Source organism: Monodon monoceros, unplaced genomic scaffold (assembly GCF_005190385.1).
Source record: "Monodon monoceros isolate NGI ecotype Baffin Bay Population unplaced genomic scaffold, NGI_Narwhal_1 Super_Scaffold_20, whole genome shotgun sequence".
Lineage (NCBI taxonomy): Eukaryota > Metazoa > Chordata > Mammalia > Artiodactyla > Monodontidae > Monodon > Monodon monoceros.
This window is the reverse complement of record NW_021703777.1, coordinates 43,890,943-43,907,322: the sequence shown is the minus strand read 5'-3', so window position 1 is coordinate 43,907,322 and position 16,380 is coordinate 43,890,943. Positions and strand designations below refer to the sequence as shown.

Below are 16,380 nucleotides of genomic sequence, written 5' to 3'. Positions count from 1 at the left end.
CGCTGCCACCTTTCTGGAAAAGTCTAATTTCTCAGTTTTCTTCTGTCTAATTGATTTGGCCTACTAACCTAAAAAAACTTAAATTCTTTAGTCAGCTGTCAGCAAAGAGTGACCCAGGCACCAAAGAAAACAAAATCTGTTTCAAATAGGGACATAACTGTTTTGTTAAAATAGGTATTTTAATAAATGGACAATAAAACTACAAATAGTAACAGCTGTTTTTATTGAATATTGACTGTATACTAAGAACCATTCTAAGCATATAATACTATTTCATTTCATTCTGACAGTAGCCCCTTGAGGTAGGTGTTATTATCCCTATATTATGGGTAAAGAAATTGAACCTCAGCAAAGTTATATAATTTACGTTCTTAGTTACACAGCTGTAAGCAACGAAAGTGCATGTAGAACCTTATTTTATCAGATTCTAGAATCTACGCAAGAGTCAGTGAGACTCTTAGGGTTTCTAATATTAAAATAGGGACTAACTTGGACATTGGGAAAAAAGCAAAAAAGCCAGCCTTGAAGTTGAATTAGCCCTTTACCCAAGGAGACTCAGGTTCAAATCCTGAACCTCTCCTGTTCACACAGAAAAAGTGAACCTCTCCTGTTCACACAGAAAACCCAGTGACTGAAGCTCAGAGAAGTAACAAGTTCACACTGTGTTACAGTGACATACCTCAATTTCAAAGAGTGCACACAGTAACAACTATGAAGTCTAAAATGAAGCGTATCTTCTACAATTAGGAAGAACTGATTTTCTGAGAGAGAAAGAGGGAAGTGAACATAGAGACATCAGAAATTTCTGAAAGAGTCTATATTTTAAATGGTATAAGATTTGTAATTGCTCCCAATTTTTCCATCTTCTTATCCCACTCTCTCCACCACTACCACGTTGCCCTTCCTCATGAGAATATAATACAAAAGAAGGCATAGTTTGAATTTTTTAAAAAAATCAACAATTTTAATCGTTCCATAGCAATGAGGATAGTACCTCAAATCAGATTGTGTTAGGAAATCTTGTGTTCCTGAATTATTGTTGTAGCCGGTCACTATAACTACTCATCCTTAACTAAATAACCTGTGAGAAGTTAGGAAAAGCTAAGCGTTGGGGAGCTGAGAGCACTGGGAAGGAGGATCCAAAAGATCAGAGATGGGCTTCCCTGGTGGCGCAGTGGTTGAGAGTCCGCCTGCCGATGCAGGGGACACAGGTTCGTGCCCCGGTCCGGGAAGATTCCCACATGCCGCGGAGCGGCTGGGCCCGTGAGCCATGGCCGCTGAACCTGCGCATCCGGAGCCTGTGCTCCACAACGGGAGAGGCCACAGCAGTGAGAGGCCCGCGGACCGCAAAAAAAAAAAAAAAAAAAAAAAAAAAGATCAGAGATTTGGTACATTTAAGCAGTATATAAATGAAATTCATATCTCATAAATGAAAAGGAGTTGGTTCATAGAATCAGTCAATAGATATTTATCAAGGGCTTAACTGTGTCTCTGTCCCTCGATAAATTGTGCAGATTTAAAAACATGCTGTGAGCTATAATGCCTAGATGGAAACTTGGACATCATGCATTTCAAACTGCTTAAAAATATTTCTTCCACTATATTGTTTTTAATAAGAAATATGTGAGAAACAACTCCTGCAGAATCACAGATAAATTCCTTTGTCCAAAGTATTGCTTAGGGGTAAATACTGATTGATTTTTATTGACTGCAAGCTATTTTGCCTTTGTATTGTTAACTAATGTGAAAAATTCCCTCTTGTCATTAGAAGGTGTTTTCATGGGAGGTGGAATTCTTTGTCACTTTTCCAACTTGCTCTTGTTTTCCTAACCTTGTTTCCTTAAGCTCCCACCATTGAGTTTGAAGAAGCTGCATACCAAGTCCGGGAACCCTCAGGGCCCGATGCCACGGCCATTCTGAACATCAAGGTGATCCGCAGAGGGGATCAGAACAGGACGTCCAAGATTCGCTGTAGCACACGGGACGGGTCGGCCCAGTCTGGTGTGGATTATTACCCAAAGAGCCGAATCTTAAAGTTCATTCCTGGTAATTGAATGCCAATCCCAATCTGTAGGTTTTACTTAAGAGAGAGGCAGATATATTTGAAGAAAGGAACGAGCAGAAAATGAAAGACAGAAACAGTATTTCCAACAGCATGAAGTACTTATTAAGCACACATTTGAGATTGTGGGAGTCTTTAAATTTTATAATTAGTAAAAATGGCATAGTAAAGAAAGAAAAAGGCCAAAGAAATGCTTCACTTCAGAACATCCTAGGCATTTTGGCTCATTCAAAAGGATTTTTTGTTGCTGCTGTCGTTAGCCTATGATTTGGTTGAGCAAGGGGGCACCTTGATTTTTTTTAAATATACATGATTTTTTGTATATTTTTGAATGTTTGTCATTCAGCAAACATTGGTACAAACCACTGTGCTGGGCCCCTCGGGGATTACTAAACCCAGAAGGCACCATCTCCATGCTCAAGTGGTTTGACATCTACTAGGAGATGCTATGAAGATGAGTCAGGGAAGAAGGATAGGATTCAGGTCACAACCAGCTGTTTAACTGTCTGATATATTTATTTAATGGAAGGAATGAGACAGAGGAAGATTTGAATTGTATGCTTGGCTTTTTCCCAGAACTTTCTGGAGCAGTATAAGGTGAAAAGGCTGTTATAGAGCCTTGCACCATGTGTGATGTACCCAGAAGTGGGCAAAAGTGATAGAAGGTCTTTTCAGAGATGTCTTAGCAAGTGGAGGGAGAAAATGACTCCCTGGGAAATGGAGGGGTGGTCTCTGTATGTCCCTCTCGCCCACCGGAGCTTCAGAGGGCTTTCGGCTCCATCCCTATGTGTCTGGTTCGTGTTTACAGGGAAGGTAGGTGCCCTTCCTCCACATCCTCACAAGGACCTCTCTTCCAAATGTCTTAGCTTTTTCCTTTTCTGCATAAGCATCTGGGGGAAAGGCAGGTCTTAGAAGTAACCTAGCCCAGATGTCTATAGGAGAGGAAGAAGGGCACCTTGACTACTGCCCGAGATATCTGCACCTTCACAGAATCACTTTACAGAAAAGGAAGGGGGTTTCTGAGCTCTAACCCTCCCCATTCCAGGCTGCCAAACCTTTACATTATTGTCTTTGCAGAAATGGCCTGGTAGGTAGCCCTTGAGCCCTTGTCCCTCCAGGAGACAGCTTTGAAGGATGGTGTACAAGCACTCAGCCACACAGGAGCTCATGCCTACATGTAAAGAGGAAAGAAACGTTAGGCAAAAAACCTCATAGCCAGGGTGGAGTGTATTTTGGATCACAGATTTTTATTACCACCAGCTAGTGTCAGGCAGGGGCCGTTAATCCTCATATGGCGTTGCAGAGTAAATCTGCGGTACTGAGCCTCCACCACAGGTGGAATTTGACCAAGAAAACAGATTCCTCACTTGAGATGGGGCTAACGTGATAAGCAGCCACTACATTGATAGGAAACCTCTGAAAGGAAAGGGCATATTTCAACATAGAGCCTCAGCAGTGCCAACCTGCACTGTCTTAAGTGGGTCACTAATGAGGACCTTTGCCCTCTTTGTTCTGTCCTTGGCGAAGGTGTGGATCATATCTTCTTTAAAGTTGAGATCCTGTCCAATGAAGACCGGGAGTGGCATGAATCATTCTCTCTAGTCCTTGGCCCGGATGACCCAGTGGAAGCTGTTCTTGGTGATGTGACCACTGCCACAGTGACGATTCTAGACCAGGAGGTGTCAGGGAGCCTCATCCTGCCAGCGCCGCCCATTGTGAGTCTCTCAACCCAAAGGATCGTTGCTTATGTCCTAGTAATTAGATAAGAACTTGAGAGAAGCAGGACTTCCAATACTGCACGTCTTCATTTTTCTAACACAGTGATTTTCTTTTCTTTTTTTTTTTTTAACATCTTTATTGGAGTATAATTGCTTTACAATGGTGTGTTAGTTTCTGCTGTATAACAAAGTGAATCAGCTGTACGTATATGTACATCCCCATATCTCTTCCCTCTTGCGTTTCCCTCCCACCCTGCCTATCCCACCCCTCCAGGCGGTCACAAAGCACCGAGCTGATCTCCCTGTGCTATGTGGCTGCTTCCCACTAGCTATCTATTTTACACTTGGTAGTGTATATAAGTCCATGCCACTCCCTCACTTCATCCCAGCTTACCCTTCCCCCTCCCCGTAACACAGTGATTTTCAACCAAGAGCGAGGGCTCTTATCCTTTCCCCCAAATCCCTCACTCCCATCACCTCTGGGGAACACTTGGCGATGTCTGGTGACATCTGTGGTTGTCATGACTGTCACACTAGGTGCTATTAGCATCTAGTGGGTGGAAGTCAGGGAAGCTGCTAAACATCCTACAATACACAGGACAACGCCAACAGCAAGAAATTATGGGTGGAAGTCAGGGAAGCTGCTAAACATCCTACAATACACAGGACAACGCCAACAGCAAGGAATTATCTGGCTCAAATGTCAGTAGTGCCAAGGATGAGAAACCTTGTTTTGACGTAAGAGTGAGACCAAACCATACTGAGACCTTAGTCTGATAAAGACAGAAGGTGCAATACAATTGATCTTCTCATTTCTTTGGTGGGACCTAGAAGAGTAAAAAAGGAATATTACCCCACATCTGTTATCCTACATACTCTCCACATGCATAGAATTAAGTATTTGCAGAAATGTACCACCATGTTTCCCAGTTTGGGGATGAACAGAATGAATGCACCGACTTCACAGTTAGGAGGAAAATGCATAGAGGGTGCCAAGAATTTAACCCATGATAATGAGCTAGTCTTAATAAGTCTTATAACTTCCCTCGACTAGTCTCATAGAGTAAAAGGATCATTTCAGAACGTGTCTCTTCTTTGACCATGGAAGAAATATACTACCTTTATTTACCCCTGTTATGCCAAATGTGCTACGGCATATCATTAACAATTTAATGCAACTTTAAACTAGTAACTGCCGTTTATGATATAGTTTTAGTTACTGTGTATGGGGGGAGGGGAGAGTATTTTTCACATGAATGATAGGGCTCTGAATTAGGAATGAGACCAATAAGATAATAAAGCTTTTAGCTCACGGGGGGAGGAAGATGTTCTCCACCATTAAAGATCTGCAGTATCTTTTAGGGATGCCTGGCCAAGCATTGTTAAAACTTCTGCTATATTTTAAAGAATCCCTAGGAGTTAAGTGATCTCCTGAATCTCTGGGGAAGGGAGCCTTGGTTCTCTGACCTTCCCGATACCCACCCTGGGCTGAAGCTTTGTTGCTCCTTTGCAGGTTGTCACACTTGCTGACTATGACCACGTGGAAGAGGTTACCAAGGAGGGAGTCAAGAAATCCCCCTCCCCGGGCTACCCGCTTGTCTGTGTCACCCCCTGCGACCCCCATTTCCCCAAGTATGCCATCATGAAGGAGCGCTGCAATGAGGCTGGCATCAACCAGACGTCCGTGCAGTTCAGCTGGGAAGTGGCCACCCCCACTGATGGCAACGGGGCCCGGTCTCCCTTTGAGACCATCACTGACAACACGCCATTCACCAGTGTCAACCACATGGTAGGTCTGTTTGCGGAGGGAGAGACCTGGCGTTTCTCTCTGTTACTCCAACTCTATCAAATTTCTTAAGGTCCCTGCATGGCATTTGGTATAAAATAAACAAATAAGCAGGTACACAGAGTACACACACAATCTTTTTATTCTTACATATAAGGAAAGGTAATATGGTGTAGTAGAAAGAGAACTAGGCTGATAACTCAGACAACCTGTTTACAAACCTTGATTCTGTCTGTTGTTAACTACACGATGTTACGAGTTCACTTAACCTACTGAGTCTCAGTTTCCTATCTACAAAATATCAAGTCCACTTAATCCACTTGACAAGGTCATTGACACATCAGATATATAAAAGTGATCTATATTGGAGAGGGTGTGGAGAAAAGGGAACCCTCTTGCATTGTTGGTGGGAACGTAAATTGATACAGCCACTATGGAGAACAGTATGGAGGTTCCTTAAAAAACTAAAAATAGAATTACCATATGATCCAGCCATCCCACTACTGGGCATATACCCTGAGAAAACCATAATTCAAAAAGACACATGCACCCCAATGTTCATTGCAGCACTATTTACAATAGCCAGGTCATGGAAGCAACCTAAATGCCCATCGACAGACGAATGGATAAAGAAGATGTGGTACATATATACAATGGAACATTACTCAGCCATAAAAAGGAACGAAATTGGGTCATTTGTTGAGACGTGGATGGATCTAGAGACTGTCATACAGAGTGAAGTAAGTCAGAAAGAGAAAAACAAATATCGTAATATTAACACATATATGTGGAACCTAGAAAAATGGTACAGATGAACCAGTTTGCAGGGCAGGAATTGAGACACAGATGTAGAAAACTAACATATGGACACTGGGGAAAGTGGTGGGGGGTGAGGGTGGGGGTGTGCTGAATTGGGCGATTGGGATTGACATGTATACACTGATGTGTATAAAATTGATGACTAATAAGAACCTGCTGTATAAAAAAAAAAATAAAATTTTTTAAAAAAAAATCAAAAATAAATAAAAAATAAAAGTGATCTATAAATGAAGTAAGTCAAAGATCCCAGGTAGGTACAATTAAGGATTACTGTTCTTTTCATATCTCTTAAACCATTCAGTAAGGAGTAGGGTATAAACTCCTTAAAGACATGGACCGAGGGTTCTCCCACACTTGTATGTCCATCCCAAAATAGCCACCACATTGATGGCACATAGTAGGGACCAGTTATTAAACAAAATGAGAGGATGCTTGCTAAGTGATCAGCATTTTTCAAAGCCCTGTGAGAGGACATGAAAAGAGGTTCCAAATGCAGTTGCTGTCCTCAGCAAGTTAGGAGGCCAGACCCACACTCCTGCCACCATCAGAGAGCAGTCAACAGCGGTGGTTCTCCCGACCTCAGGAAACAGTCCATCACTCTGACTCTGCTCCTCACGCCAATGAAGTTCTTCAGAGGAAGAGCTATAAGCAGTGGAGAGTCAGGCTCCGCAGAGTATCTGGCACATAGTAAGCATTCAATAATTTTTGGCTGAAATGAGTGCCATTAATAAGTTTGGAAATCAGAAATTTCTTTCAGACTGAATTTCTCTAGATTTTTCCCTACAAACCCACCGTTTGTTCTCACTTTAAGAAGTGCCTCGTGTGGGGCTTCCCTGGTGGCGCAGTGGTTGAGAGTCCGCCTGCCGATGCAGGCGACGCGGGTTTGTGACCCGGTCCGGGAAGATCCCACATGCCGCGGAGCGGCTGGGCCCGTGAGCCATGGCCGCTGAGCCTGCGCGTCCGGAGCCTGTGCTCCACAACGGGAGAGGCCACAACAGTGAGAGGCCCGCGTAATGCAAAAAAAAAAAAAAAAAAAAATGCCTCGTGTGGATGGGGCCCTAGTGGAGGAGAGCTGTTAGATGTACACGGGAGGCTTTGGATAAAGCAGGTCCTTCATGTCCATTGTCTTTGACACAGCTTAATCAGAAAGGCCAGAATATTCATTTTGCAATATAACCTAGTTTGAATTTAAATTATCTTTTTTATTATTATTAAAAATGTAAATGGCAAGACAGCGTATTGTTTCATAAGTATCTAATTCTCTGTTCAACAAAACCATGAAGGGGTTTCATCTGATTTGAGCCAAATATACATTTGTAACAGGTACCAAGTTTATGATTTTACTTCATGTTTCAGTTTTCCTTCTTGCAATGAATTGGTTTTACCCCTGTTTCCTTTGCTCTATCTTCATTTCTTCAATTATTTATTTAATACCATTGTACTGTATGCATTTTTGTAAGATGCCTCAAATCCTTTCTGAACAAAGTCCATGTATCCATAAATAAAGTGTTGGCAGCTAATTAAAACATTTTAATGGAAAAATCTTCCATTTTTAATTTTTAATGGATTTCAGTGAAAATTGTTTCCATGAGTAGAATTTATAAGTTTGTATGATTGCTTTGTGGGAGGTCTGTGGCACACAGAACTACTAATTCGTTTTTCTTGTTATGTATTTCCCTGTGTCTATGCACTCATAACCTATAGAATTTTGGTGACCTGTGTTGCCTCTGCATACATTGGGTTAAGCATGCTTATGGATTCTGTATGTCTGGGAGCATGAGAGAATCTGTAGAAAGACTTTCAAAGACCAGTAGGTACACAATATTATGTAACAACCTACATGGGAAAAGAATTTGAAAAAGAATAGATACATGTATATGCATAACTGAATCACTTTGCTGTACACCTGAAACTAACACACATCGTTAATCAACTATAGTCCAATATAAAATAAGAAGTTAAAAAATAATAAAGTTATTATTTTTTTTTAAAGGCTAGTAGGTGTCAGAGGCCAACTTCTAACTTCAAGTCTGCATGTTATTGTAACCCTTGCAACATGTGTAGTAATTAAGTGGGAGGTGAGGGAGGGAATAGAATTAGGGAGGAAAGAAGACTAAGAGCTCCTAGAAAAGAAGTATCTTTCCTCTGTATCCTGATACCATGCCCTCAGCGAAAGTGACTTGGAGGCAACCAGTCTTGCTGGAAGTGCTGAAAACCAGTTAAGTGGTTCTTATGCTGAACCTAATATGTAAAGAGAACAACTGTCACAGGGAACTAGTCATCTCTGGGCTCTTGCTACACTTCTGTCAACTTGTTAGTTACCTAACTTACCACCTTAGGCTCTACGTACTCACTGCTCTGTCCCTGGTGCCTGACTCCTGGTAGAAAGTCAGTACTTATGTGGTAAATGAATGGATGGATGGATAGATCAATGGATAGATAGATAAGTGGACGGATGGAGGGATGGATGGGGGATGGTGTGGACTAAGAATGCTGCCTGCCATGTCAGTAAGCAAAGGATGTGACAGCCATCAGCCACTATAGCCGATGGTGCACTCTGAGGAGACTCCGGATGAGAAAACACAGGACACTGGCCCTAGGTAGCTGAGGTGCATATCAAAGGAATGAGTTCAGTGAGCCTAAACCCTTGCATCTTCCCAAACACAGGAAAGTGCTCAATTCCTTAACTTGAGGTATCTGGTTTTCTTTACTTAAGAGTAAGCTTTTGATGTTTGAACTACTGGTCTTTTGTTGCAAAAACTCCTCTGTATCCTGGCTACCCCCACCCCCCTTGCCCCTTGGAGCAGGTCTCTCAGAATTATCCGAGTTGCTGTTCGAGCTTAAGTCCTCAGTTTTGCCCGCCGAATAAAACATAACTCAACTTTTAGGCTGTGCATTTTTTTTCAGTCGACAATAGCCTTCACAGATTACCTTGTACTAAGAATTGGGGTGGCCTATCACCCAGAAGGTACGTGTGGGGAGCTGTTGAAGTAGTGTACACGTCTGAGGTGCTTTATTCTTCCTGGTAGGTCCTGGACAGCATTTACTTCAGCCGGAGGTTCCATGTACGTTGTGTGGCCAAGGCTGTGGACAAGGTGGGCCACGTGGGGACCCCCTTGAGGAGCAACATTGTTACCATCGGAACAGGCAGTGCGATCTGCCACACCCCAGTGGTGGCTGGGACAGCCCGAGGCTTCCAGGCTCAGTCCTTCATCGCGAACTTGAAATACCTGGACGTCAAACACAAGGAGCATCCCAACAGGTCAGGCAGGTGGTTCCTTCCGCGAGGAGATGGCAGAGGGAGTCTCCAGCTATGCTTTCTGTGTTTTCTGGGTGGGACAGATCAATGAGTGGTGCTTCTGCAAAATAAGAATAGTGGTGGGGCTTCCCTGGTCGCGCAGTGGTTGAGAGTCCGATTGCCGATGCAGGGGATGCGGATTCGTGCCCCGGTCCGGGAAGATTCCACATGCCGCGGAGCGGCTGGGCCCGTGAGCCATGGCCGCTGAGCCTGCGCGTCCGGAGCCTGTGCTCCGCAACGGGAGAGGCCACAACAGTGAGAGGCCCGCGTACCGCAAAAAGAAAAGAAAAGAATAGTGGTGATGAGTGCTTCAGAAAACGTTTATATTCTTTGAAGGCCCCCTAAGATCTGGCTCCTTGTTATCTTCCTAGCCTCATTTCCCTCACCTTGTCATTTTCACCTGCCAGGCCACTCACAGGGAATCATGTGTAACTTCCCAGGGCTTCAGACTCTCTTAGGTGGCATGCATCCGCCTTGTGGCTACTCCTGGCTCCAACTCTCCCCTGCTCCCTTCCACTCAGCGTGGTTAAATCCGATTGTCCCACTCTATCTAACCCATGTCATCTCTTCTAGGAACTTTTCCATCATTTCCCCCAATTTAATTTGGAAGCTCTTCCTTCCAGCTTTTCTGGTACCCATGTCTGCCTCTCTCAGAGCATTATCATTATTCATTCTCTCCTTGTCGCCCCAGGAGATGATGATGGCAGGGAACAGGACTGTTTATTTTGCATCCCCTCTGCCTAGAACAGTGCTTCTTGGCAGCTAAGAGGCACTCACTAAGTATCCAGTGAGCAAATGAGTAATAACACTGTGTAAATTGTAAGTCAATGGACAGATGTGCTTTTATTTTTTCCCTGTGCCATTATGATTTTGTTGGAAAATGGATGCTTTCATTTTTGCATGCAAAAAAAAGAATTTGTGTAGGTTATACATATTCATTAAACCTCATAGTATTTATGCATGTGCCTTTATGAGCAACTGAGTTCAGAGAAAGGGGTTCATTTGCATGAAAAAAAGATTTGAACGTGGAGCCAAGAATATGCAAATCCTTCTTTTTTTCTAACAGAATGAAATTTATTTTTGTTAAAAAGCAATAACAGAGGTGCCCAGGGTTACTACTGACCCCTTCCTAGCAAAAGAGCCATCCTGTTCATGTTCTGAGGTTCTGATTCCTCTTTAAAACGTGAGTCTTTTTTTCTGGGAGGCAAGCTGTAAAAACTCAAAACGCACCCTCAATAAACATGCTGAAAATTTAAACTTGTGCCGTGAAAAAAATGGCAGCCCCTAAGTACAGTTCTGTTGTGTTGCAATATTTATTAAGCTCATATTTTATTTAGAATTGTGTACTACAGGCTCTGGAGAAACAAAAGAAGGGAAGGAAATGGTCCTTTGCCCTCATAGTGGAGAGGCAATATAAACAAGCGTCTGAAAGCACACAGGAAACAGCAGCCAGTATAAATAAGTTACAGATTTCCTGGTCCAGAGGCACCTAAATGTGGAAGGATGGAGATCAAGGCAGAGCTTACTGCAGATTGATGCCAGTGAGGCCTGGTGGCCTTGTTGGACTGCAGGGAGAGAGGCGAGGGAAGGCTCCTTAAGTTGGGGAGAGACCATATGAATAGTGGTTTATTACTATTTGTAGGCTTTTTTCCTAGGTATGGATACTGGCCTTAGTGTTTAAGAGCTCAGTAATGTCTTTTTGGCACAAATACTTTAAAAAAAAATATGTGGCGACCGCAACCTCCACAGACACTCAAGGTGACAGAGAAGGGCAGCAGTACCTGTGTCAGTCACTCGGCTTTAGCTCATGAGGAAACAAAGCTTCCACTTAAAGCAGAAGAAAGCTATAAAGTCATTTGTGATTGTGATGTTATCTTTTCTTGCACGCACACACAAAAAAATCTATGATTCTCAATTGCTATCAGTCCTGAGTCTGGAGGATCTCCTGGGGGCTGGAGAGAGGAGAATAACCCTACATGCACATCATACCCTCATGTTCAGAGAGAAATCCTACATGGAAAGCTTCAGAAAAGAAAAATGGGTAAATTCATTGATGAAGACAAATTGAGTTATGAGAAAGAAATGTACCATATTAACTGCTTACAGCGGGCACCTAAACACTGATTTCTACCCTATTTTTTCCCTTAGAATCCACATTTCAGTGCAGATCCCACACCAGGATGGAATGCTGCCCCTTATCTCCACCATGCCGTTGCACAACTTGCATTTTCTACTATCTGAGTCCATCTACAGACACCAGCACGTCTGCTCCAATCTCGTCACCACCCGTGACCTGAGAGGCATCTCAGGTAAGGGAAGAGTCCCCTGCTGGTTTGCCCAGCCCAGCCCAGTGCAGTGACCCTTAGGGATATGGCTAAGTGCACTCTGCTTTTCATGTTTTCTGGTCCTCAAAATCTGCATGGTTAGTGGATTTCCTCCTTAGCAAGCAACCAAACACAGGCAGCTCGGACAGTGAAGTGAACAGGGAAAAACAGGGAGCGTGGAATGAAACTGACAGGTTGAACGTCCCTATTCCACTCCTTATACAACTGAACGAAAATAGCTGGACAGCTGTGAGCCAACTGCTTTCTTATCTGTAACATGAGGATAACAACTGCTACCAATCAAGGTGGGGATTAAGTGTGTTTACATTTTTAAAGCGCCCGTCTTGGTAAATTTTAGCTCCTTCCTTCTCCCGTGTTTGGATCTGTGCTCTAAAATCCCATCATCTCAGCATTTTAGAAAGCTCACATGCAGATGTTAGATGTTATAGGATGGTTCTCCGGGGGCAGGAGCTGAGGTGGAGCTTGGGGGGTGAAACGTTTATTTAGGGACCCACATCTCCTAAAGGGAAGGAGAGGAAGCAGGATTGGGCCGAGGGAGAAGTCAGCCTGAAGTGCAGCCGATGAAACGCCTCTTCAGGGAGCTCTGGAGAGAGCCCATCCATCAAGCTTGTCCTGGGACAGCCCCAATGGACAGACCTCTCTACCCGACCTCTCTCAGTCCTTGAATGCAGACTGCTCAAGCAAGAGTGTGACCTCGGGCTCTGCAGCAGATACAGACCTGACGGAGCTGACAGCTGCGGCAGCGCATCTCCGTGTTCAGCAGGGCAGACATTTTACTTTACAAAGAATCCTGTCCACTTCCATTCACCTCAGCAAGTGCACACTAAACGTGCATTTCCTCCCTTCACACCTGATGAATCATTTAACAGTGTTTTGGAAGATAGAAAAGCATTTATGTGCTCTTCCATATTCATTAAGCATCACTTTGGGTAGTGATGGTCTTTATACAGTAGAAATTAGTGGAGTGTAAATGATTTGTAAATCACTGAGCTACAGATGAAAGTTTAATTGGTCCACCTATGCAAGCTAGTGAAAGAAACATACCGTGTTTATAGGCTGAAAGTTTGCACCTCTTCCTACTTAAACACAATTAAATTCAACACATGTTAACTGAGACCTTAGTCCTTGTGGGGCAGAGGGCTGGGTGCTGGTGTCAAACATTCTAAGAAATGCATCAGCTCTTTCAGAATACTATAGTTGCTTTGAGTACTACACAAATTTTAACCCTAATATTCTAAAATTGTATCTGTATTCAGCTCTCTGCTGCAGAAAGGTCTTCGTTAATTTAGAACAGTTCAGTTGCTTGGCAGCATTTGATCCAATGATTTTTGCCTGTAGCAGGGGAGGTTTCGTCAAGCATAATTAGCGAGCTATCTACTCATTATCACAAAATTAAGACTTTTTTCTCCAAGAGTTCAGAAACCATAAGAGGCAGGGGAGGTAGTCAGATATTTCTTTGCTGGCTCTCCATAAAAGCTATTTTTTAAAAATTGATCTTAAAAAATAACAATTCATCATTAAATAACTTGATCTTAAATACTGTGCTTTCAAAAATAAATAATGATAATAATTCATCAACAAATTCTCCGTATACTAAATCCATTTCTTCAAGAACTGATTGTGGGGCTTCCCTGGTGGTGCAGTGGTTGAGAGTCCGCCTGCCGATACAGGGGGCACGGGTTCGTGCCCCGATCCGGGAAGATCCCACGTGCCGCGGAGCGGCTGGGCCCGTGAGCCATGGCTGCTGAGCCTGCGCGTCCGGAGCCTGTGCTCCGCAACGGGAGAGGCCACAACAGTGAGAAGCCCACATACCGCAAAAAAAAAAAAAAAGAACTGATTGTGAAGCATCGAACCAGACTGGCCGGGTGTGAGAGGCAGAGCTTCAGGGTATTTTCTTTTCCTAGACATACGAGGGCCACCGAGCTCTCGCTTCTTCATTTTTGGTCTCGTCTGTTCACCTTTTCTTCCCTGGTTCCTGCAGCCTCTTCCAGGAGTTCGTGAACCCAATCACTCTGTTTAGCACATGACAGGAGGCAGATTACAAGCTCCCTTCGCATTCCCACCAACCTTGCGTTGAGAGCCGTTAGCTGCTCTACTAATGGTCTCAGGTAGAGGGAAAGCTGTCTCATGTCCCAAGGATGTGTCTTCTCTCCCTACGCAGCTCCTGGGCAAAGGGCAAGTCCACAGACTGAGTTACTGTTCCTTGCTCCTCCCTCCCCTACAGAGGCAGGGTTCCTGGACGACAGGGTCCACGACAGCACGGCCCTGGGGCCTGGCTACGACCGCCCCTTCCAGTTTGATGCCAGCGTGCGGGAGCCCAAGACCATCCAGCTCTACAAACACCTGAACCTGAAGAGCTGTGTCTGGACGTTTGATGCCTATTACGATATGACGGAGCTAATTGACGTCTGTGGGGGGTCTGTAACTGCCGACTTCCAGGTGGGTGCCCCGGGGGTCTGTCTGAAGGCTGCATGCATCTGGGTGTCATGTGAAACTTTGTTCATTCCTGAAGCACTTCAGCTGGCACGTTGCGTCCTGTCGGCCCCAGAACTGCACCGACCAAGGGAGTCTTCTTTATAAGTCCCTCAAGAGAGCCCTTAGCAGCATCGTGGCCAGAGTGAGCCCCCCAAAGTCGTCTAAATCAGTTAATTGGAAAATTAATGTGGAAAATGTTTAAATTAAGATGAAGAAAATTAACTATCTGGCACAGTCATTTATATAAAAATCTAATAGTTTTACTTCTCTAGGTATATATTTTTTTCCTCTGGGTATATTTTGGAAAGCCAAAAAGATTTACCTTTAATGGGAAAGTTATTACTAAGTCGTTGTGTTCTCCCCACATGGGGAAATGAGTCCAAATGACAGGTGGAGCGCCCTGTCTTTCCGCAGACAAGTAGAGCGCTGTTGTCTCGAGCATGGAGAGGTAAACTGTCGAAAACACCTTGCTTTCATACCTATTCCAAACCTATGCCCAACTGACAACCCTTGTGAAAATAGACACTTTTTAAATGTTTAATAGTCGTTAAACATCAGTAACCAAAAAAAAAAAAACTGTTACAGCAAGAAGTCATAGTCATAGGAGGGCCGTTATATCAAAGGGACTAGGCTAATGTGTCCTCACGGGAAAATTGGTTCTACCCAATTCTGAGTAGTTATCTCAATGAACTAAAAATCAGATGTTTGTTCTTCCCTTCAAATCAGGTTTAACCACACTGTAAGAAGGGAACCTGTAGAGGGACTTAGAGTAATCATTTTACGTAAGTTTCTTTGGGTAAAATTCATTTTGATTTCTTAAGATGCCTCTCATTTTGGTTAACTCTCGTTTTGTTTATACTAGCGCCCTCTACTGAACAGAATTTTAAGGCATTCTTAGGTTTTCTTTCTGTTTCTGCAATTGCATAACCTACATTCACCTTCAAAAATGCAAAGCTAAATGATTGTTTCTTCCTCTGGCCCCTCAAAAATTAGTGTTCTCTGTTCTCCATGACTTTAATTACAGTTCTGGATATTTTTATTCAACATATGCTTAAAAATCACAAAGACGGGCTTCCCTGGTGGCGCAGTGGTTGAGAGTCCGCCCGCCGATGCAGGGGACACGGGTTCGTGCCCCGGTCCGGGGAGATCCCACATGCCGCGGAGCGGCTGGGCCCGTGAGCCACGGCCGCTGAGCCTGCACGTCCGGAGCCTGTGCTCTGCAACGGGAGAGGCCACAACAGTGAGAGGCCCGCGTACTGCAAAAAAAAAAAAAAAGGAAAAAAAACCACAAAGACAAGGAATTTTTATCATATATGTCCTACTTCTTAAACCAATAGAGAAAGAATATATACACAGAAGTACTTCACCGTTGTCTGCTTCTTTAAAAATAGTTGAAACAGGTGGTATATGGTAGAAAGAATATAGAGCTTAGACCCAAGCCCTAGTTCATATTTCTTTATCAAATATCAGCAGAGTTGGATGAGACATAACCTCTCTGAACCTCATCTGAAATTGTCTCTATCTCAAATGAGAAGGCATTTTAGCAGTGTCTGGCACAAAATAGTTGTGCAGTAAATATAATGACTGTTTTTTTTTCTTTTTAAGGATTAGTAAGTAATATGAATTTAAAGGAGAATAAACAGAAACAGAGGAAAAATTAATTTTGCCAGTCAGCTAGAAAATTTATGGAGGTTATAATAGCAACAATGATGAGATTGGGGCAAACATATTTAATAACGCCTGTATATTAAGGGGACAGGACATGGTGTGAAACCCAGATAAAATCTGGAAATTTTTTAAAGACAGAGAGTAAGGCATTTCACAAAAGATTAAGTGAATATGGAATTAGTGGAGTCTTCAGAGAAATTTGGAATCCA

General features: G+C 43.4%; 1 protein-coding gene across 1 annotated transcript in view; it reads left to right on the top strand.

The window, feature by feature from the left end:
• Positions 1 to 16,380, top strand: part of FRAS1 (Fraser extracellular matrix complex subunit 1) — a 463,438-nt gene that overhangs the window by 423,094 nt on the left and 23,964 nt on the right. Inside the window, exons 61-66 of the mRNA XM_029235334.1 lie at positions 1,846 to 2,046; positions 3,590 to 3,777; positions 5,294 to 5,569; positions 9,415 to 9,647; positions 11,832 to 11,992; positions 14,253 to 14,467. Of these exons, the coding sequence (XP_029091167.1) occupies positions 1,846 to 2,046; positions 3,590 to 3,777; positions 5,294 to 5,569; positions 9,415 to 9,647; positions 11,832 to 11,992; positions 14,253 to 14,467 (1,274 nt within the window). The remainder of the gene's footprint in view (positions 1 to 1,845; positions 2,047 to 3,589; positions 3,778 to 5,293; positions 5,570 to 9,414; positions 9,648 to 11,831; positions 11,993 to 14,252; positions 14,468 to 16,380) is intronic.